At 53.0% G+C, this 20,361-nt stretch overlaps 7 protein-coding genes across 8 annotated transcripts; 5 read left to right on the forward strand and 2 right to left on the reverse strand.

Moving 5' to 3' along the window:
* Positions 1-170: 170 nt before the first annotated feature.
* Positions 171-2,213, forward strand: HMPREF1120_05348 (uncharacterized protein; the record flags this gene model as incomplete). The annotated part of the gene is made up of 1 exon (XM_009159518.1): positions 171-2,213. The coding sequence occupies one exon, from the start codon at positions 171-173 to the stop codon at positions 2,211-2,213; it is 2,043 nt and encodes a 680-aa protein (XP_009157766.1).
* A 1,192-nt stretch (positions 2,214-3,405) lies between these two features.
* On the reverse strand, positions 3,406-8,830 carry HMPREF1120_05349. Of its 2 annotated transcripts, none has more exons than XM_009159520.1 (4): positions 8,725-8,830; positions 3,815-8,647; positions 3,557-3,695; positions 3,406-3,504 (listed from the first exon to the last, which is right to left on the reverse strand). In XM_009159520.1, the coding sequence occupies exon 2, from the start codon at positions 5,503-5,505 to the stop codon at positions 5,143-5,145; it is 363 nt and encodes a 120-aa protein (XP_009157768.1). In that variant the 5' UTR covers positions 5,506-8,647; positions 8,725-8,830; the 3' UTR covers positions 3,406-3,504; positions 3,557-3,695; positions 3,815-5,142. The 2 variants fall into 2 exon arrangements, with proteins under 2 accessions (XP_009157768.1, XP_009157767.1); XM_009159519.1 differs by having other exon boundaries at positions 3,809-8,647.
* On the forward strand, positions 5,304-6,889 carry HMPREF1120_05350 (uncharacterized protein). Its single transcript, XM_009159521.1, has one exon. The coding sequence runs from the start codon at positions 6,207-6,209 to the stop codon at positions 6,546-6,548; it is 342 nt and encodes a 113-aa protein (XP_009157769.1). The 5' UTR covers positions 5,304-6,206; the 3' UTR covers positions 6,549-6,889.
* A 1,249-nt stretch (positions 8,831-10,079) lies between the features above and the next one.
* Positions 10,080-11,245, reverse strand: HMPREF1120_05351 (uncharacterized protein). Its single transcript, XM_009159522.1, has one exon. It carries the CDS (start codon positions 11,182-11,184, stop codon positions 10,876-10,878), a length of 309 nt encoding a protein of 102 aa, XP_009157770.1. The 5' UTR covers positions 11,185-11,245; the 3' UTR covers positions 10,080-10,875.
* An 18-nt stretch (positions 11,246-11,263) lies between these two features.
* HMPREF1120_05352 (uncharacterized protein) lies at positions 11,264-14,539 on the forward strand (the record flags this gene model as incomplete). The annotated part of the gene is made up of 2 exons (XM_009159523.1): positions 11,264-14,232; positions 14,284-14,539. The coding sequence occupies 2 exons, from the start codon at positions 11,264-11,266 to the stop codon at positions 14,537-14,539; spliced, it is 3,225 nt and encodes a 1,074-aa protein (XP_009157771.1).
* A 1,477-nt stretch (positions 14,540-16,016) lies between these two features.
* Positions 16,017-17,934, forward strand: HMPREF1120_05353 (uncharacterized protein; the record flags this gene model as incomplete). The annotated part of the gene is made up of 3 exons (XM_009159524.1): positions 16,017-16,083; positions 16,146-16,719; positions 16,770-17,934. 3 exons carry the CDS (start codon positions 16,017-16,019, stop codon positions 17,932-17,934), a joined length of 1,806 nt encoding a protein of 601 aa, XP_009157772.1.
* Positions 17,935-18,969: 1,035 nt separating this feature from the next.
* Positions 18,970-20,355, forward strand: HMPREF1120_05354 (uncharacterized protein; the record flags this gene model as incomplete). Its single annotated transcript, XM_009159525.1, has 1 exon — positions 18,970-20,355. The coding sequence occupies one exon, from the start codon at positions 18,970-18,972 to the stop codon at positions 20,353-20,355; it is 1,386 nt and encodes a 461-aa protein (XP_009157773.1).
* Positions 20,356-20,361: the final 6 nt, after the last annotated feature.

Here is a 20,361-nt window from a genome sequence, read left to right on the forward strand (position 1 = left end):
CTCTACCTGAGTCCATCTTATGTTATAGTGACTTGCATGCTTCAACTCACAACCCTGACCACCTGCACTCTACTACTGTTTGGTTCGCTCCTCCTCTCTCCTAGCCTTAGTAATACCCCATCAACCTCGTGCCCTCAACCCTCCTCCAGTTCAAGTGCCAGATGTTCGAGATGGCCTCTCTTACCACAGACTCAGTCACTACGTCAAGTGACAGTTCCTCGATCTCGCTTGGCGGCCGTGGAGAAAAGGAAGACGCTCTTAATCCCTTTGATGCCATTGTCCCACAACTCTGGGATGCGAACGAATACTCTCCAGGCAGCGCAATCTTGATGGAGTCGTCGACCTCGCAGAAAGTCATTCCTCTCCAATTGGGCTCGCACCTTGGAAGTTCAGCTGCTTGTGTTTTCGTGGCGACTAGCGATGCTATATCTTCCAACAATCCTATCGTTGTCAAGATCTTCGACCCTCGCCATGCACGGAACCTCCGTTCACAATACGGGCTAGAGCCATTCTGCGAGGAAGCTGCCCGGGAATTCAAGGAATTTATCAGAGCAGGGGACTTTGCCAGGCTACAAAATCGGTTGAGTCAACCTCTGGCAGATATTCTGCCGCCTAGCGTCCTTCCGAAGGACAGATACCCTATAATGCCTCACCGCCCATGGCTCTTTGGGGATGTGTTCGAAGATGCGATGCAAGATCCTGAAGTCTGTGATCTACTTGTGTCACACGAAGCCATACCGCGTCACCCTCGACGGGTAGACAGAGAAGCATTCATTTGGATCAAAGCGACACATATGTTCCTCCATGAAGCACAAATGTTTACATGCTATCATGAGGGCTTGGAGCCCGGATCCGCACAGGCACCGCAGCTGTTAGATCGGCTGCATACGACTCCGACTTTCCTCAGAGACTTGCCAGAATCCCATACAAACTCATTACAAATTCCTCAAATCCACGCGGTCGCAATGACCTACATCCAAGGCTACACACTTGCGAAGGTTGAGGAAAGTATCATCCACCGGGACTACTCAGAACCCACTGCTGAACATGCCGCTGTCCTAGAGATACTACCCAAAACCCCCGAAGCTGCTCTACAGCTCCTCCGCAGCGCCCAGTCTTTACTCTGTCAACCTATGCAAAACGGGTTACAGTTCTGCGACCTCAGAGAAGAGAACATAATGCTGGGTATGCTCGACAGTGACCGTCATATCAACGATGAGAATGGTCAAGCTCGACCTCTACCCGGTCTCTACTTTTCATGGATAGATATGGGATCATTCCAACTGCTATCGACCAAGGCGGAACTGTGCCCGACGACATCGACATGTCCTTTTTCGATCGAAACGTATCTTGCGCGATTTCCTCGCAACGCGGATACATATTCAGAGTCGGTTCTTTTCCAGTCGGTCGCACTCACTATCCTTAAGGGTGGCCTGAATACGCAAATCAAGGACAGCTTCAGATTGCGACGGTACAATCACTATGTCGATGGTTATGACCCGGCCACGTTGTTTGAAGACACAGTGAAATGGAGGGTTATAATGGAGAGTGCTTGCCTCCCTTCGCTTATGCCAGGTCCAGGTCCAGGCCCAGCTCTGCCAGCTGCGATTTTGCAGCGAGTCATCGAGATTGTGAGGGGTGTCATCTCTCAAGAGACGGCCACCGATCGCTCTAGGCTCAGCCATGCTAGAGCGGTGATGAAACTGTTTCGCATTCTATCTGCGTCACCTGGGTGTCCTGATGGTCAGGAGAAGGAGACCGAAAACGCCGAAAAGGCTGCTGCTGAACGATTCATCTCCCTGCTCGATACGGTCGTTGAGCAGTACCCGCCAGTTCGGGAGGGGGAGGACAACAAGAGTGAAAATAAAGCTGGGTCTACCACTTCTACCGAGCGTTTCGTCAGGGTATGGGATTCTGACAAAGGTGCCTATAATACCATCCGTCCTGGTGACGACGGTTGGGATGATGACGATGCTATTGATTGGACTTGCGAGAAAACTGCTGTTGACCCGCCCACCGTGGAACAGATTCACCGTGTGCTTTGCTCGAGGCCGGACTTGAATATTTTTGGCAAGTTCTGGTTTACAGAAGAGATAATGGGCCTGAATCTTGATTCTGTTCTAAGTGAACTACAAGTCCGGATGGACAGGGTTAGAAATGTCGACATTGACATGGAAGCTATTCGACTTCGGCTGGCACGGGCGTGTTTATGATACTGTGAACTGAGCATGTGGCCTCTGACCACCTATACCTAGTATCATAGGTTGTCAACAACGCGTACCTTAAGTAGGGTATTCATCTCAATAGGAGTTAACAGTTCCAAACCCTGCCTTGCATTGACGAATCGCCGAGCAAGTACTTGAGACCCGAACTTAGGTATGTTATAACTTACGACATGACAGTAAATCGCTACGGTATTAGCATCGCGCGATGATATCCTTCAGTGTCTCGACACACTCGAGCTGAAGGTCCAGCGAAACATCTGTATCGTCGTCAGTCGCATCATTCTTGCCCATTCACATGATTCGACGCGGCTGTCAAGCACTTCCTCACAAACCCAGTATACCTTAGACATCACCCATGCAAAAGCGCAGTCCATCGACAAGGACACCATCTGACGCCGCTCATAATCAACGTTTCCTTTTTCATCGTAGATCCTCTGCCATTCGGATGCAAGTTTCGGGATCAGGACTGTCCCTGGAGCAGGCAGGCCGCAGATGATGCTCGTGCGGAGGTCCGCTAGTGTTGCGTACCTGCCAACGCCAGCAATGAGCGCCACAAACCTATCTCGAGTAGCACGCAACCGAGGCTTTAGGGGTCAAATGAATGCCTTGCAGAACGGAATCCGATCCTCACTCAGAGACCGCGGGTGGCGGTATAAAATCAACAGGAAAATGGGACGAGTGTACAAACGAACTGAATTTCACTTCAGCTGAATTCGTACCTCTTAAGTGTTCCAATTACCACGACCTGCTACCAACCTGGGTAGGTATCTGCTATTGCCTGTGCAGCTGATTGACTTGTTAATTCCTCATCGTCAAACCTCTCCGACACGGACAATTTTTTGCTTACACGACTGCAGCAAATATTGGATTATGTACCTACTGTGAAAGAGACTAGAGAGAGGCTACAAGCTGCGAGAGAGATTCGAATAAGATCCTAGGTGTTATAAATATAACACACGACTGCAGTGTAATGAAACACTGGCAGGCTCTCTACCTAATGGGTTCCATATCCCCTCAAGCAATATCAGAATCATTAGGTATATTCACTGCAGTTAAACGCTTGCAGATAAGAAGACAGAATCGTGTACGGGCACAGCAGCATATTCAAAGGATACCTAGGTACTGTCGCACTCACTGAGATCCTCAGACTTGACAAATCATGCAGTATGTCAGCACTTCCAGCCCAGCCCAGCCCAGCCCAGCCCAGCCTCAGCTTACATCTACTACTATCGTGCACTGGATGGATCTCACTTGATTCGGAATTTCGCTACCTACCTACCTAGTACCTTAGGTAAGTGGGTAAATAGGTATAGGGCTGTGTTGGTACCTACACAGTATTCCTTGATCCTAGATCATACTTCCGCCGGATGTCCGTACAGTCATTTGAATGCGACTGCCACCTAGTGACTGCCACTTCCAGCGGCATGGTTCGGTATGGTATGGACCGGCGTGCGGCCTACAGTGGTAAATCTATCGGACTACTAATTAGTAACAATGCGGAATAAAGATCGGGGACTCGTCATATTCCATTTCTTGTCTCCACCGTGAGTGAGTGAGTGATAGATAGATTGATAGAGGCATACTCGTACCAGTAGTATCACCAGAGTGGGCGATGCGACACCCTTCTTGAACACTACTGGCAGGACAGTATATTCTGTCAGGTCAGACCGGGTATGTACTGTATGTATCCGAAGAGGAAGGGTTGTCGCACACTGAAATGTGCTACCAACCTACAGGTGATTAGTAGGTGCTCTGTGTGACACAAGCATGGCCACATGACAAGCTGAGGCAGACTTCGCTGGGTTTCGACACTGCAATCACTACCTTCTCCTCGGACGGTCGTGGTCGCTCGGCAAGAACCAAACCTCAGATCCGAGCCGAAGACCGACGGGGACGGAAATGAGACTCCCCAGAAAAGAAAACTCAAAAAAGATCATCCGCTGTAGTTACTGTCCATAACTAGTAAACGCTTCAAGTTGTCGAGTCGACGACCAACGAGGCACCGGGCTCTGTTTAAAAAAGTAAACAAAATGCGCGAAACGTTAATATTGTGGTAAAACCATATTGGATCCGAGATTTCGGATCGCCAACTGGGCCTTCCGACATTGTCTGGGGCCGCCGGGCGGTGGGCGGACGGCTGGTGGGGGGAGAGCTGTCAACTGGCACTGGCACTGACAGAACCCCCCATCTAAGAAAGTTTGCACTAGGGCGGCCCCTTCGATGCAGTGCGGCCTTGCGGGTGTGGTGGCCAGCAGCAAGGGTTTGGGATCAACCTCCGGAAGTTCAACCATGAACCTTGAACCTTACAGGAGTGATTATTTTGATTGGCGACAAAGCTGCTGCTGGCTGCCACGAGCTGAGCGCATGGCAGCCTCTTTGTATGCGGCCGCGGGTGTGGCTGGCGATGCAATGCATTTTAATTGGGAAAGCTGTTGGACGGCATTTTTGGAACACCAAAGCTGAGGGTGGTCAGCAGTCTAGAGCATGATTTGTAAGGACTTGAAGGGAAGGGACAGAATTGAAATTTTCCCTCCTTGCCTTGCCTTGTTTTTCCCTGCCACCGCACTGCAGCCGCCGCGGACAATCGAAAGGCGGTGTTGAAGTTTGACAGCTGTCAAACGATCGTAGTGACCGTATCGATTTCCTCGGCAAGGTGTGCCTAAACTGGACGGTTTAATTGTCCGGTACAAGTAGCTGGACACAAGGTTTGGGGATCGGAATCGATCATCCAGACTGGCGGTCAGCATTTACTTACCCATGTGACAGGTGAAGAGGAACATGACTTGTAGGTACGCTGCAGCAACTGTAGGGCAATGAAGCAGTTCCGTGGGATATAATATCAGTTTGTCAATGATATTGATACTGCCCACTGCACAGTGCACTCACTGTTTGATGCTTGACATGTTGACATCTGGAGCTATCGGTGGCCTCCGGAGTAGCACACGTCCGATCTAGTTTGTGACTTGAGACCTGTTGCCACTGTGACTAGGTAGGTAGGTATGAGAGGCTGGAAGGATTCAAAACCCCGGAGGCATATCGACAGGATGGCTGGTGCACATACTGGGATCGTATCCAATGGTCGGTGTCGTTGGGTGAATGAGGCGGTTAGGACCGGATCGACACCCCCAACTGCATACCCAAGTAGCCTGGTCATCAGGCTATGTTCCAGATGCTTGCGGTTCGATCTGTCCTGATCATTTCTCCAATGAACAGAACTTCGGGGCCATGGCAGCCAGTAGCATAATTGCTGAGCAACATTTCCGGCGCATAAAGCTCCCATTTTGTGATCATCACACAGGCTAAGGCTGGGATGGAAGGAGAAACACGCTCCTCGACTCAGATTGCTGGCATGTGCATGCTCTCTCCTAATACTGGTCTTGCTGTACCGAATGGTTGTTGAGGCTTGTCACTCCCGGTGGCTCTTGTTGAGAATCGTTCGCATTTTCAGCATGGATATCGCTCCATCATTCGCTCCTTGCGTGCTCGCGTGGCCGTCAACGCGAGATAAGCCAAGAGGACTCGACGGATCTTCGCAATACAGCTGGCGGTATGAATCGAGACCAAGTCGCGTGGGGGCCACGCAGAGCATTGCTGTCTACCATGGCGAATTACGGCACTCAGTCGAGCGCTACTGGTTCGTCGAACACATTGCAGAACATGCATAGCTTATGCATTGCAATGGTGCAAGCGTGGACCTAAGCTTCGCAACCGCATGGCCGCCGGGTACAGAAGCGGTGAGGCGCGTCCTTGATCTCCTAGACTTGGTTCCTGTTTTGCGACCAAAGTGAGCAGACTTTACAATGCTGCAAGGGCTGGGCGCTGCTGCAGACCAAACGCCGACGACAAGGGCGGGCGGTGTGTGCATGTGTCCAGACACCCTACAGTAGCCGTTTACGATCATGTAGAGCAGGGCGACAACGAAGCGATTCGCTCCTGGCGTATGGCTCCTGGTCCAATCTCGCCCAACGTTGTCGATCGTTCATGTCGCGTAGCATCGATGCCCGACGTCAGTTGCCGACGGAGGTAGAAGAGTTGCCTAGGCTCTTGAACTCGTCACGAAGTGCAATCCGGAGCCTTGAACACAACACAGTCGGATATGGACAAGCCATTGCAAATGTTGCGTCGTTACATAGCTTGGAAGTGCAAGAGAACTCAGCTCGAAACCTTGGGCCATGTGGTTCATCTCGGCAAGGCCAGAGAAGCATGGAAACACAAAGGGAAAACCAGGGGCGTGGGGCCCGCCCTGCCCCATCAACGTGGGATCAGATTCGTTTTGCGAGCAAACCATCATCGTGGGTCTATCCGTGGCGCAGAGCATTTTAATGGTTCTGAAGAATCATATCTTCTGAGACTGAAACATGCGGTCAAGCTATTCCCATCTGACCTGGTGCGCCACGAGAGGGTAGCAGTAGGGAGAAGATGGTGACTGCCCCTCGCCAAGTGATTTGGCAATGCCAGTCCCATCCACCGTAGCATTTTGCGACGACGGTTTGGAACCGGAAGCCATGTGCTTCAAGCGAGCATCATATCCGAGACGCAATGCTAGACTGTGCAATGCAGTGACTCGCATATCTGACAGGTGTCCATTGTGGACTGTAGGAAGCTCCGAGCCGAAGGAAGGAAGAAATTAAAAGAACAGTAATTAGGAGACTAAGTGGCGCTCGGTGAAGGCGCGAAACGGAACGTCGCGCCGCGTCCGTGTCGGTGGTCCAAAGCATGTGTGCAAGCGTCCAACAAGTCGAGCGCAGCCGTGGCGGTGTGTGAGTAACTACCACAGCGTGTGCCCTTGGTGGATGACACGTCCAGGCCGACGACCGTGCAGAGGCCGGCTCACCTTTGCGCCGCGCCCTCGGGTCTTTGCACCACCACACCACGTGGCGCCATGGCCGGGGGGAAGACGGCAACGACGAAGCGACGGGGCTGATGAAAGACAGTGTAGTAGTAGTGCAGTGGTGCCTCAAGTCTCAGCAGCCGCAGCTAGTCGCGGTGGTGGTATCTGCTGCGGCTTTTTCTAGAAGGTGTTGCAGCAACGGGGTTCCAAGGGTCAGCCGACCATGGTCTGTTCTGCTTGATGTACGACCGATGGTGAGTCGTTCCAAGATACCGAGGGCAGAAGCGGCCTTGAGGTTGCTTTGCGCAGGTGGACTCCAGCGCCGAGATGGTGCACCCTTTGGCGCTGACACGCCATGACCGACTCGCGCATCGTTAGGCATGGAGATCGAGAGGGCAGCAGTGCCAGGGTTATACGTCCAGGAGATGGTTGGTTGGGCGCCAACTTGAACCGGGAAATTATGCACCTCGTATTTTGGGTGTGTCAATCGTCATTCATCTTGGGAGGAAGACCCCAAGACAACGCGATCTCTTCGTCAGCTCCAGACACTGGCTGTGTGGCAGTAGGTAGTTTTACGGACAATAATGGGCAATTCCCTGGATTGGGATCCGCTTAGCAGGCCGTGGCCCCGACAGAAGGAATTGGTTGTTTTCTGGAACCTCCGGCGCAGCGGACATTGGTGGAAGCGAAGACCGAATTTGGCCATTGCCGAGAGAAGTCGACAACGGCTCCGAGGGGTGGTACAGCACGTAAGGCTTCAGCGATCGGGGAAGATGGCCCTACAACGTATGGCCAACAGGAAAGCCATGTTGCAGCCTCGCGTTCTTTGCTGTCGCGGCCAAGTCCCGAAAAAAGGTTAGGTCGTAGGGACCAGAACGAGGCGTGTTTCAGGATGAGGACCTAGTACTGCTGTGGTTGTCGAGATGGCTGGCTTCGAGATTGATATGTAGCATTCCGTGTAGACTTCCCACAATGCGAGTATCAGACTGGTTAAGCGAGCCTACGACTGCCAGGAGGATCGGCCACTGCTATGGAGGATCTGCTGGTTGGGGACATCTCGTAGCGGTGCATCTTACCCACACCGAATGGGGGCTTCTTGTCGTGGGCTTACAATTGTGAGGCCCGCCGAAACAGGGCCTGTGCACGTTCGTCTGTTGTAGAAAGTGTCAAAACGGTGTCCTCAGGCTGCGGTCATAATATTCTCTTTGCTTTCTTGACCCGTGCGTCCTTCGCCATCTGCCGGTGCTCTGGAGAGAGGAAGGGTAGTGCCGCACAGTAGTGGCCTGGGCTTTGGCTGTTTAGTGCTCTCTAGTATCCGAGAGTCCCGAGGCGCGGGAAGTCCCAGCCGGTCCGTCATCCTTCCATCGAAACTTTGTTGCGTCGGGGTGTGCGATCAGCGGTGCACAGAGGTGGATTCAATAATGTCGTTGGAGGAGGAGTTGGGCAGGACATTTGATGATCTTCAGATCAGGCTCAGGTTGGGTCGCAACGTTCGGGCTGTCATGGTGTAGAGCAGTGGGGAGCCCGAGACTGCGGAAAGGTGGGAGTTGAACAGCAGCAGTAGGAGAACGCGGCCAAATTCCACGGTCGCCTAACTCCAACTTAAATGAGAAACCAGGTACACTACCTAGGTACCTAGGTAAGGTAGGTATCTACCTAGGTACTTACCTGGTAGGTAGACTGCAGTATAGGTAGTACCTGGGACATCTCCGTAAGGTACCAGTAGGTAGGACTGTAGGTGCGAGAGCATTCAGTTTGTACCTGGCACCGACCATACTAATACTGGCAGGAGTACATCCCTGGATTGTAGGAATGGCCCACCACTGGCAGCAGCTTTGTTCCCGCATTGTGCGGTCGCCTTCACATGGAGCTCTCATCCACCGCCCTCAATAATTGTTGTAGACAGACACTGCAATTCATACCTAGTGCTAGACGAAAGAAAGCCTCAAGTTAGCCGTTAGGTAGTAATGCCTGAATTACCTGGTGCTACTAGCAGTGGTCCGAAGCTCTGGTGCTTCACAATAATAGCTTAACTGACTTGAGCAACATCATCAATTTGATATTGAAAAAGTAGAGTCAGCATGACTGACTGCCACTGCATGGCAGGGTTGCTGTACTAGTATCACCACCACCATCACTCCATCATTCACTCAACTCGCTTCATTCGAGTTGACCATGATCATCCCATCGACAACATGCCACCTCCACCCACCGGCGACGCTCTGCCCGCAAGTATCTCATGTTGAAGCTCGATAGTCTATCAAGAGGTCTCGCACCATACCGCTTCATCTTGTCTTTTCTGCTTGCTCGTCTACAACATTATTGCACTGACTCTTACAGTTGTACCTGAACAGCTCCGCCTGCGGCCCACTGCCTGCTTCACCATTCCTTCTAGCCATCATTAGCCCTCCAGCTAAAAGCCAGCCTCGGACCGCCCACCAAGTTTGACTCCATCGGCGCCCCGTCTCGTTTGCCATCGGAAGGAATCGCACAGAGGGTTCCACCGCTAGGTAGCAAACTGACCAGTAACCGCCCCAAAGCGCCTTAGGAGCCTTTTTGACAGGCTCGATGCGTAGGTCTGGCTTCAAACGGCTCATTTGCGTACCATTCTCTTGGGTTGTTCCCCCCTGGCCACCGGAGGAGCCCAGAGGCGAGTTAGCCTTTGACTGACAGCTACTACAGACACTTCAACAGGGAGCCCATCGACCAGGGTGTCCCGAGAGACTCCTCAGACCCTCGTCTTCCGTGCCTCCAGACCCCACCGGGCACCGCCCACAAGCCTCCCAGACTGCCAGGGCCGTCCCCCCCTACCCTGCGTCCGTTCTCCAAGTCGGATCCTCAGTTTCTCTTGCCTCACTGTCGGTCGCTACCGCCCTTCACGAACGAACCCACTCACTCAACTCACCCCTCTGCCCGCCGCCAATCCGGTTCCCCAAAGCCACTTTGCCTGCTTGCCTGGCTTCTCTGGGAGCCGTCCACCAGCTTGACCGACGGGAGATGAAAAAAACGGATCCATGGACTAGGGAACTGCTAGCATCTCATCGCTGCTATACTGCGTCTATTACTACGACTCCCCCTAGCTATTATCTATCCCATCACAATCTTCCATTTCGACCAGAGAGAGCCGACCGACCGACCGACCGCCCGTCATCGATCGCCTCTCGTACTATTATTGCCCTTCAATTGATTTCCTTCTTTCGCCCGTGATCAACGTCTGCAGACCGTCCTTTTTCTCCCTCTCGACTTTCGCCCTGTCTCGGGTTTTGCGAGGACTCTCCGAGTACATTGAAGGCGGTGATCATACCCAGAAAGAGCTCTCGAGAACCCTGGCTACATACCCGCCGACCTGGTCGCCTCACAATTCCGCCTTGGGCTTTCCCCACGCTGCTCCGAACACCGTCAATCATCCCAGCACACTCGGGAGATCTATTGCTCTCTTCTCACCACACTCCCAACAAGCAGGCCATAGCTGCCTCAGGTCCAGACCGTTTATTGCTGCCCAATATCTAGAGGCTCGTTCACCGGCGCTTGCGTTCTTCGACCGGATTCAAATCCTCTCGCAATAATAGGCGTCGGCAACAAAGTCGCCCATTTCCACCGAACCCCGCGCGGTCAAGTCTGTAACAACAATTTCGACCGGCCTCAATCCTTTACCATCCCTACAGGGTGCTTGACTTGACCTGTCTGGGTCTCCTCCGCTGCTGTTTGCTTACTATCTGTGCTTTCCTTCATCACTTGGGCGGGTTATTTGTTTGCTTCCTTTGTTGTTTGTCAACCTTCCCCCACCAGCAACAGCGCCATCCTGGGCCTGTAATCAAGTCATCTACAACCCGATCGAGATCCTGCCTGCTTAACAAGCACTGGGTCCCTGCTTGTCTGCTCTCGAGGCAAGAGACAGCAAAGTCCGTGGGAAGGTTGCAAGCCCGGCCTTGCTGCGAACCGAGCCACATCTTCGTCCGCCATCGTTGCTGTTACCAATTGAACGTCTGGAAGCTCGCTCACACGGGATCCAAGGAGTGCGACAGCAGCAAGATTCTGCGGCCTGGCGAATGCGTTGTACAACCGTTGGCCATGAGCTTTCCCGTTGATTGCGCATTCTGCTAGACTCGTGCGTAGGTCATGCCGCATTTGTTGTACCACGTTTTCTTGGGTTTAGAGACGAGGGAGGTACAGGCTTTTTCGCTACGCATAGCATCAAAGGCCGAGAATGGATGAGATGGGCGACGTGGATTTCAAGCACGAACGGGCCAATCCTTACGCACCTCCACCACCAACCACTATCCACCGCATGCCGCCAGCCGAGACTCCTCCGTTACACAGCTATCCTCCCCCTCCTCCGGGCTCAGCGATGCCACCGCCGACTCCGGCGTGGAATCCAACGCCCTCGCCTTACAATGATCATTCCGAACATCGTCCACCTCCTCCAGATATCTCGCACCAGCCGCCGCCTTACCCACCTCCGCCTCAATCCTACCAAGCTCCACCACCACCTCCTGGTCCTTCAGGGCGGGAATCCGCTGGTTATCCTCCAGACTCAGGAGCATATGGGCGCCCCGGCAGTGTATCAGGCCCCTCGAGATCTCCCAGCGACGCTCATCAGCCTCCCTATCACCCAGTGAGTTCCCAACCTCACGAGCCTCCCTATTATCCCCCGGCACCTGCCGACTACAGAGCGCGTCATGCGTATCCTGCCGTCGACGCTCAACCGAACGGACATCACCAGCCGCCGCTCCACGCCCCGGCAGGTCATGAGATGATGCCGGGCCAACCTGCTGGGCCGCCTCCACAGTACGGCCCGCCTGCGGTAGGACCGCCGCCTCCTCCACCCAGCGCGTATTACTACGACCCCTACAATGCCGCCCAAAGGCGGAAACCAGTCAGAGCAGCACAGGCATGCGATTCCTGTCGTCAGCGCAAAGCCAAATGTGATGAAGGCCGGCCTGAGTGTCAACACTGCAAGGACAATGGCTTGAAGTGCTCCTATCGAGATGTTCCCCCTCAAAAGTCGGAGAAACACGTGTTGGCCATCACTACTCAGCTGGAGAGTTTGACCGAGAGCGTGAAGAAATTGGTGTCACACTCCAATGCTCAGGATGAAAAGATCAATCGCATGCTCCAGGTTTTGGACAAAGTCTGTGCAGCTCAAGTGGCGGGAGCCGTGGCTGGGGTGCCAGAAGAACAGCAACCGCAATTTTCTCAATCAATGAAAGCTCCCGTAGTGGACGAGGCTGCTTCCTCAGCCCTGCGGCGATCGACGAGTCTCGAAGGCTCCTTTGTACATCCACGCGCTTCTGGCCAGCATTCGAGCCGAATGATCAACGCAGAATTGCGGACCCAGAGTTCCAACTCCGAGGCCGACGCGATGGATTTTTCTATGCCTGCTAAGCACACAACAGCGGCGCAGAATCTCCTGTCATGGCCGTCGATCAAGGCCCTAGTGCCGAAAGGAATTACCCCTTCCTATGTCATGGACGAAGAGACCAACCGGGGCTTGTTACGATTATACGGCTGCGGGGAAGGAGATGACAAGGCCGACGGCCATGAAGGAGCTCCAAGTCCCGCAGGTAGTTCGTCGTCTGAAGGACGACGGATGGACGAGGAAATGACGCCTTCGCCATATGGGGTTTGGGGCAGTGGCCAGATTCATCAACCCCAGCCGTCCAGCCAGAGCCATTCTGCCCGGGACCACCCTGGCGGTGTGAGCCCCCACGGTGGGCTCATGCTGGATGCCGAGGCCGTGGATCGGTATTTCAAGAGCTTCTTGGACAACATCCACATCTTACATCCATTCCTTGAGCCAAAGATTTTAAAACACATGGTCCACACCTTCAAACGGAAGTATAGTTGGGACTTTCGAGCGACCCAGCCTGCCGCGGCCGCCATCGGAACAAAGCGTAAGCGAGAAAATACAGACTCACCAACCTCCGTCGATGAATTCCGCGCGCAAGTTCCTCTAGGCAACCGCGTTCCTGCCAAAGTGCCGAACACTGCCCCTTGGATTGAACACTCGATCGCCAATGCTATAGTACTGCTCGTCATGGCTTTGGGAAAGGTGACAGCATATCGTGATCCCTTGCCGGGTCCAGCACCGACAACTAACATTCGGACTTCGACACCGTACAATAACACGCTGTACAGCGATTTGCCCGTGCCACCGATGCCAATGTCAGCTCCTACCTCACCCTTCAATACTCAGGCCGGTCTGAATGGTATGAACGGTGTCAGCGCTCCCAGTCCCGCCAATCCGCAGGGCAAAAACATAGACACGATCCCCGGCCTCGCTTACTTCGCCAAAGCTGCCGACATTCTCGGGGAACACCCCGGCGGTCATGATGTCTCGCACATTCAAGCCAATCTTCTCGCAGGGTTGTACATGGGACAGCTGGCGCGCATCATCCCTAGCTACTACTACATCCACCAAGCCTGCATGGCAGCTCAGATTCTCATCGAGTCGGGTCCCTACGTTAACAAGACCATGAAGCCGGCCCGCCGAAATCTGATCAACTTCGCATTTTGGTCCTGTTTGCAACTGGAGAGCGATATTGCAGCGGAGATGCAGTTGCCCTTGAGTGGTATCACCCGCTATGAGAGTTCACACCACAAAGAAATGCCCACCAAGCTTACGTTAGAGCCAATTCCCGAAACCAGTGGAGAGGACGACATCTTACGATATTACTCGTACCAAATTCAACTGCGGTTGACAATGAACAGCATCCACTCTACACTATACCGGGCGTCCAAAGACCCGCAATCCAAGCCCAGTTCCACCATTATGTCAATCTTGGACGAGAACCTGGAAGACTGGAGAAAGATGCTGAACGATTGGGATTGGGACGACGAAGATCATGAGAGTCCCAACATCAACGTTGCCCGCATGCGAGGGAAATACTATGGAGCAAAATACATCATATGGAGACCAGCAGTGAAGTATGCTCTCCAGCAAGCTGAGGCGGCGTACCGAGAGCGGCAATCAGACTCGCCAGCCCCTGGCTTCGCTTCCCCAATGGGCTCGCAACGCAACACCCAAGGATTCCTGCCGAATGACTCGAGTCTTGAAATGGAGGACCTGTTGCGCGGCGCCAGAATATGTATCCAGGCTGCCATTCGTAGTACCACCGTGTTTGACAAGGTCCCCCGCCGTCTCGTTGTGACCAACATCTTTGGCACAGCCCATGCGTGAGTAGTATGCTCCTTTTGAGGTTCGTGATAGCAAGCTGACAAAAACAGGCAATTTGGCAACATGCTTGTCCTCTACGCCGTCTTCACCTCGCCACACCCGACCCTTCGGTCTCTGGTCGATGAGCAGACTCTTAAGCGTCTACATAATCGCACTATCGGCATTCTACGGGAGAATGAAAACATTTCACCTATTCTGGCCAAAGACTTGAAAATCCTGGAACATGTACGGAACAAGGTGTTTCCATCCCACCCTCAAGTGCCATATATCGTGCCTAGCACCTCTTCTAGCTTTTCGAGCCGATGATTGCGAACCGGAGAGGAGAGGAGAGGAGCTGGCCGTGTGTGTGCTCGAGACTGTTATCATCAGTCTTATTCTTGTCACAATATTTTCATTTGGCGGCGTTCTCGAAGCGTTCAGCATCTACCATATCTTAGCATTACCGGCCCGACAGAGGAGTTTACCGGCCCGACAGAGGAGTTTACGAAATTGATACGGCCGATTGGGGGGGATTTTGTTCTTATTGGTGCTGTTTTCTCAAGGAAACCAGACCGCATTACCTTCGCGCGGACCAGTCCAGCACCAGGCTAGCAAGAAGCGGCCCTTTGTCCGACTGCACTGGAGGGCGGAACGTTCTGTCAAACCAAAGGACACTACCTAGGTATTGTGAGGAGGACGGCACTGTTTGACTAGTGATGGCTTTGTTTGGACGTTTTCCGAGATACCCATCCTGATGTGTGTGCCAGCAGGCTTTTATCACACTGTGTTTTCTGATTACATTCGACAGGACAAAGAGTGGCCAAAGTGGGCAGTGTAAAATACTTTCAGGGTCAAATCGAGGCTAGATTTACAAGATTGATCCAACTGTGCCACCCACACAATGAGAGCATTTGCGACTGCGAGGCATGTTGTGGAGGATTGAACAGAGTTGAAATACTCGACTGTTGCATTGTAGAAGATGGCCGGATGGGCCTGGATGCTGTAGAAGACGTGGCCGAGCCAGGTTCGAACGTGTGTAGAAAGGGCGCCCGCGGGCGATTCTTTCAGCCTTGCACATGGACACGATTTGCTTGCCACTGTCGAGAGCCACTGGTAGTCAACAATGACTTATGGCTAGTTTCTGCACCTGACATAGAGGCTCACGATCTGGGAGTACATAGTATGTGCAAGGCGTGAAGTCAGGTCGATTTAGCGCAAGGCAGCCTCGTTGGCAGAGGTTGCGACTTTGAACTCGGCACAAAGTCACATGCAGGCTTCAAACGTCGCGTTTGTGGCTGAGTCCGAGTCGAACCGGGCCAGTTCAACTTCGAGATGGCAGTGCAATTTTGATCAGCGCAAAAGAAAGCCAGAAGTCAAGGCAACATCACTGCGAGGCCGTTCTCTTTCGACAGGTTCAAGACCCAAACTTGGATACATCTCGAAGCGAGACTCGGCTCTTTCTTGCCTCTCCGCGCGCCACCCGCAACCACAACTTGCACAACACGAAAGTTTCGGAGCTGGAAGAGTGACGCGCATCTAGCTGAATCGAATGTACAGTACCACGATTCATCTCGAGTACACTGGCAGCAGCCTGAAGAACAAGGTACCTACGAGTTGTATTCTCGTAATACTGGTGGTACTGGTACCGATACAGGTAGTAGTGGGACTTCGAGTCCTTTGAACGTCACTTGGCGCTCAGACATCATCCGCCTCTCGATTCAACCAGGCCCCCGTTTCTTTTCCTTCTTGTGCCACCCTCTTCAAGTTTCCTCTGTTTGGAGAATTGAAGAACACTGTTGGCCAGATGGAGCAGAACAATTTGCGACGGAAAGACACCACCAGGGGTCCACCACTCCGCATTCTATCTCTAGGTACGTCGAGGCGTCTCCCGCAGTTGCTGTTGTGTTTGTATACTGACTGGCTTGGCCATTAGATGGCGGAGGCGTGCGCGGCTACTCGATGCTCATCATCCTTCAAGAACTCATGCACCGGGTCTACGTCGAGACCGAAGGCAAACCTCCCAGTCGAGATGCTACTCCCAAGCCCTGCGACTATTTCGACCTCATCGGCGGGACAGGAACGGGCGGACTGATTGCCATCATGCTGGGCCGATTGCGCATGGACCTGGAGACATGTATGGACGTCTACGTGAAAATGACAAGAAGAGTGTTCGAGACGGACAAGACTTTTGCTGGTATTCCCTACAAACAGACCTTGTTCAAGGCTTCGAAACTTGAAGAGGCTATCAAAGAGTGTGTTCGGGCACACACTGTTTACGAAGACGAGGGCAATGATGGGACTGCCACAGGCGGGAGAGAATTCCAAGATCTCAGCAGTCCTGTCAGTGCCACCAGCGCTGCCGCCGTGAGAAGGTCCATGAGCGTGCGGAGCGGAACTTCGGTCTCAAGCGCACCAAACCCGCGGAACTCACTTCTCTCGCCGTCCTTTCCAGCCTGGGGAAACGCCAATGCCAGCTTGTATGATGGACGGGAGAACCGCACAAAGACGTAAGTGGACACCCTTTAGGCTTGTGTATATTGTACTGACTGGGTAACAGCGCCGTGACGGCTGTCTACCAGGGCACCAACCCACGAACCGGCTCGTCCGTCCTCCTGCGCAGTTACGACTCGCGAAAAGAACCAGCCCCAGAGTTCAACTGCACGATATGGCAGGCCGGCCGGGCCACCTCGGCCGTGGGATTGGCGTTCAAGCCCATTCAAATCGGACACTCTATTTTCCACGACGAAGGAGCGGGCAAGTACAACCCCGCGCCGCAGCTTTTGGAAGAAGCAACCGTCAACGAATGGCCAGGACGGGAGGTTGGTGTTTTTATCAGCATTGGAACCGGAAAGCGGCCCGAGGGTACTGATGCCAGACAGCATGAGTGGTGGGAAGGGTTTCTGGGAGGCAGCATGGGCGCGTTCGCCGAGGCACGACGGCGACTGATGGCCAAGATCGAGGATTGCGAGCAGATCCACCAACAGATGCTCAAGTCCGAGTTGGCCAAGCGCGGAGTGCCGGTCGAGAACTATTACAGGCTCAACGTCTCGGTCGGGGTGGGCGGCTACGCCATGAATGAGTGGCAACACCTCAGCGAAATGACGACAAATACGAGAAAATACATCCGAGAAGAAAATAGTCAGAGGATGCTTGTCGATGCCGCTGTTAAGATGGCCAAGATCGAATTGATGAAGAGGCGTCAAGAGCACCGTTTGGATTCCCACAGTCGTGACTCCAGCTGGTCTTATCAACAGCAGCAGAACTTTCCGTCGACTCCTCCCGTGGCCCCAGCCCATCCTGGGGCTGTAGAGCTACCGGCCGATGACGGGTTTCTACCGACCTCTCCGCAGCAGCTGTACAGAATGCCGGGGAATCCACCATACCCGAACGACATGCTTGCGCCTGGTCAGGACAAGTTCGCCGTGGCGCCAGGGGAGACCACACCGCCGAGGTCGTCCAGCGAGCTGCCTTATCGCGGCAAAAACGAACAGACGTCGTACCAACCGCCACCAGTGCCTTCCTCCTATAACCCCTCGGAGCCACCACCAAGACCACCGAAAACCCCCATCAATGAACCTGCGTATCCTGCTCATTCTCAACAGCGACAGCATGTGTCTCCGGCACGATTGAACGGTGCGCCGAGACCTCCTTATCCTGATTATGACGATGGACCGCCTCCAATTGTCAATAAGCTCAGAAAACCCCAGTATACACCGAGATGATTGTGGCCGATTGGATCTTAGCAAATCGGCGTCTAATCACACGTCAATTTTTGACACCAGTTTGGATGTGGAGGCGGATGCTCTCACTATCTGTTACGACGACATGACTATACGACAATTTCCTTCGTATGCAAAAAGATACCCCATGACTGATGTGGAGGAAGGCAAAGTTGGCAAAGACACTAGGAAAGCACGTTGGATAGTGTTTCTGTTTCTTGATGAGGGAAACTGAAAATTGTTTGTGCAGTGGAATGGAAACAATGAGGATCAAAATACCATGATATCCAATTCGCCTAAACATGATGTTATGTCCCAACACCAACGTCATGAATGGTTTTCGGCTGGATGAGATGGACGAACAAACAAAAGAGACTGCTTGATCAATCTCAGTCGTCTTCTTGCTCTACTAGTTTCACATTTTGTTGTTGTTGTTGTTTTTTCTTCATTCGGTTTGTCAAGCCATGCATGCCATTGCTATTGCCATTGCCATTAGCAATGGTTTGTCCATCTGGGGCATTGCTACGGTATAATACCTAACTCGTTTATTCTGTCTCCATTTTTAGTTCATGTGCATGCTTTTTGATCTGCATTTGTTTTGTTGTGTTGTGCCCCTTAACTTGAACACTAACTACTATGCCGGCAAAGAAGAAGCATAGTAGAGTATTCCTGGGCCGCAATGGAATCATCTACACCATCACCCCGTTTGGAATCATCAAGACCAAACCGCCCAAAAAAGAATCGGCCTGTCCAAGCGCACCAAAACCCAGAAACTTGGAGGCCGACGGCACGGGCGGCTGCACAGGCTTTCTACAGCACCAGCAGCAGCATACTAGGACCTTTCCGTCAGATACAGCGGGACAGTGTCGACGACGACGAAGAGTTCGTTTCGCTGACGAAGCAGACGCAGTGAACTTGAACGCTGGCAAAGCGCCAGTACCAGTGCCAGTGCCAGTGCCAGTGCCAGTGCCAGTGCCAGTGCCAGCGTTCTTCTACGAACCACTGCCATCCGACTACAATTCATTCTGGGCGGCCAACATGCGCATGATGCCGGCGGATTCCTGGGGTGGGAATGGGAGTGGGGGTGGTGGTGAGCAGCATGAAGATGAAGATGAAGATGGAGTTGATGAAGTTCTCGCGGCCCAGTTTACTGCTGCTGCCGATATTGTTGGTGGTGGTGGTGGTGACGGTGGTGCTGCTGCTCGCCAACAGGATAACGAGAACAAAGGTCGGTGTCAGGGTCAATGTCAGGTTCAGGGTCAGCAAGCGAAACGCAAATCTAAAAAAGCACACGAGAACGGCAACGGGAACCCCAACGCAGCTGGTATACCACCACAGACACAGACACAGAGAGGTCCCAGTCAGTGTTCATGTCCAGGTCCAGCCAACAATCCGAACCTCCGCCCATCAATACGACCATATGTGGATGGCCACCACCAAAGCTGCTTTTCTCCGTCTCCAAGGGAGAGAGAGTACTATGACGATGGCGTCGATTTAATTCCTCTTCGTCCACTCGGCCCTAGGGACACCACAGCAGTTCCAGTTTCAATACCATTCAGCACAGCCGCACGCAAACTGCAAGCGACATTATCACGATCAATTGCCTTCTTCAAGACATTTTACCGCGACTTTCGGGCGGAAACGCGCGCCCTAGGTGGATATGCCGATACAACGCTGATGAATCGGGCGTGGAGAAGGAAGATACGAAATAGTGAGGAATATATTGGACCGGTGAACAACAGGCGGAGCAGACGTGGACAAAACGAACAAGAGGGATCTTCTGGTGCTGGTGCTGCTGGTAACAACCACGGCAGCACCAACAACAGCAACGACAGCGGCAATCATGGCGGCAACAACAATAATCATGAGAGGATGTGGGCGGCGGCCGCTACGCAGCCTGATCTACGTACGTTTTCGGAACTTCAACGAGAAGTCATCGATCGTGTGACGGCGCTGTATCATGCGAAATTGCCGCAGGCGCGGATTCTTCGTCGGCCTACTGATAGACATAGCCTGACGGATTTGGATTTGGGTTTGGGTTCATTGGGTGAGGAGGTGGGAGACGAAGAAGGTGGCAATCCTACAGACCGTCGGATCCTAGAGGAGTGGAATATGGCTTTGACGCTAAAGAGACATGTTCGGGATTCCTTTGGTCGAGTTGTTCGTGCGGTCAAGGATATGGATAGGAATTATATGGCGGTGACGCAGGCGATGAGGGAGTTGGAGATGTTGCAGAGGGATTTGGTGATTTATCGAAGGGGGTGGGATGAGAGGGTGTGTTATCAAGGGGTGTCAACGGATGACGGTGGTGGTGGTGAATGGGATGGGGGTAGAGGAGAGGATGAGCTTGGTGTCGGTGGTGGACATGAGGATCAGGGCGCTCCTGAGGAGGGTGGGCAGGATGACCAGGGTGAGCAAAAGTAGGGAGTG

Source organism: Exophiala dermatitidis, assembly GCF_000230625.1.
Source record: "Exophiala dermatitidis NIH/UT8656 unplaced genomic scaffold supercont1.4, whole genome shotgun sequence".
Classification (NCBI taxonomy): domain Eukaryota; kingdom Fungi; phylum Ascomycota; class Eurotiomycetes; order Chaetothyriales; family Herpotrichiellaceae; genus Exophiala; species Exophiala dermatitidis.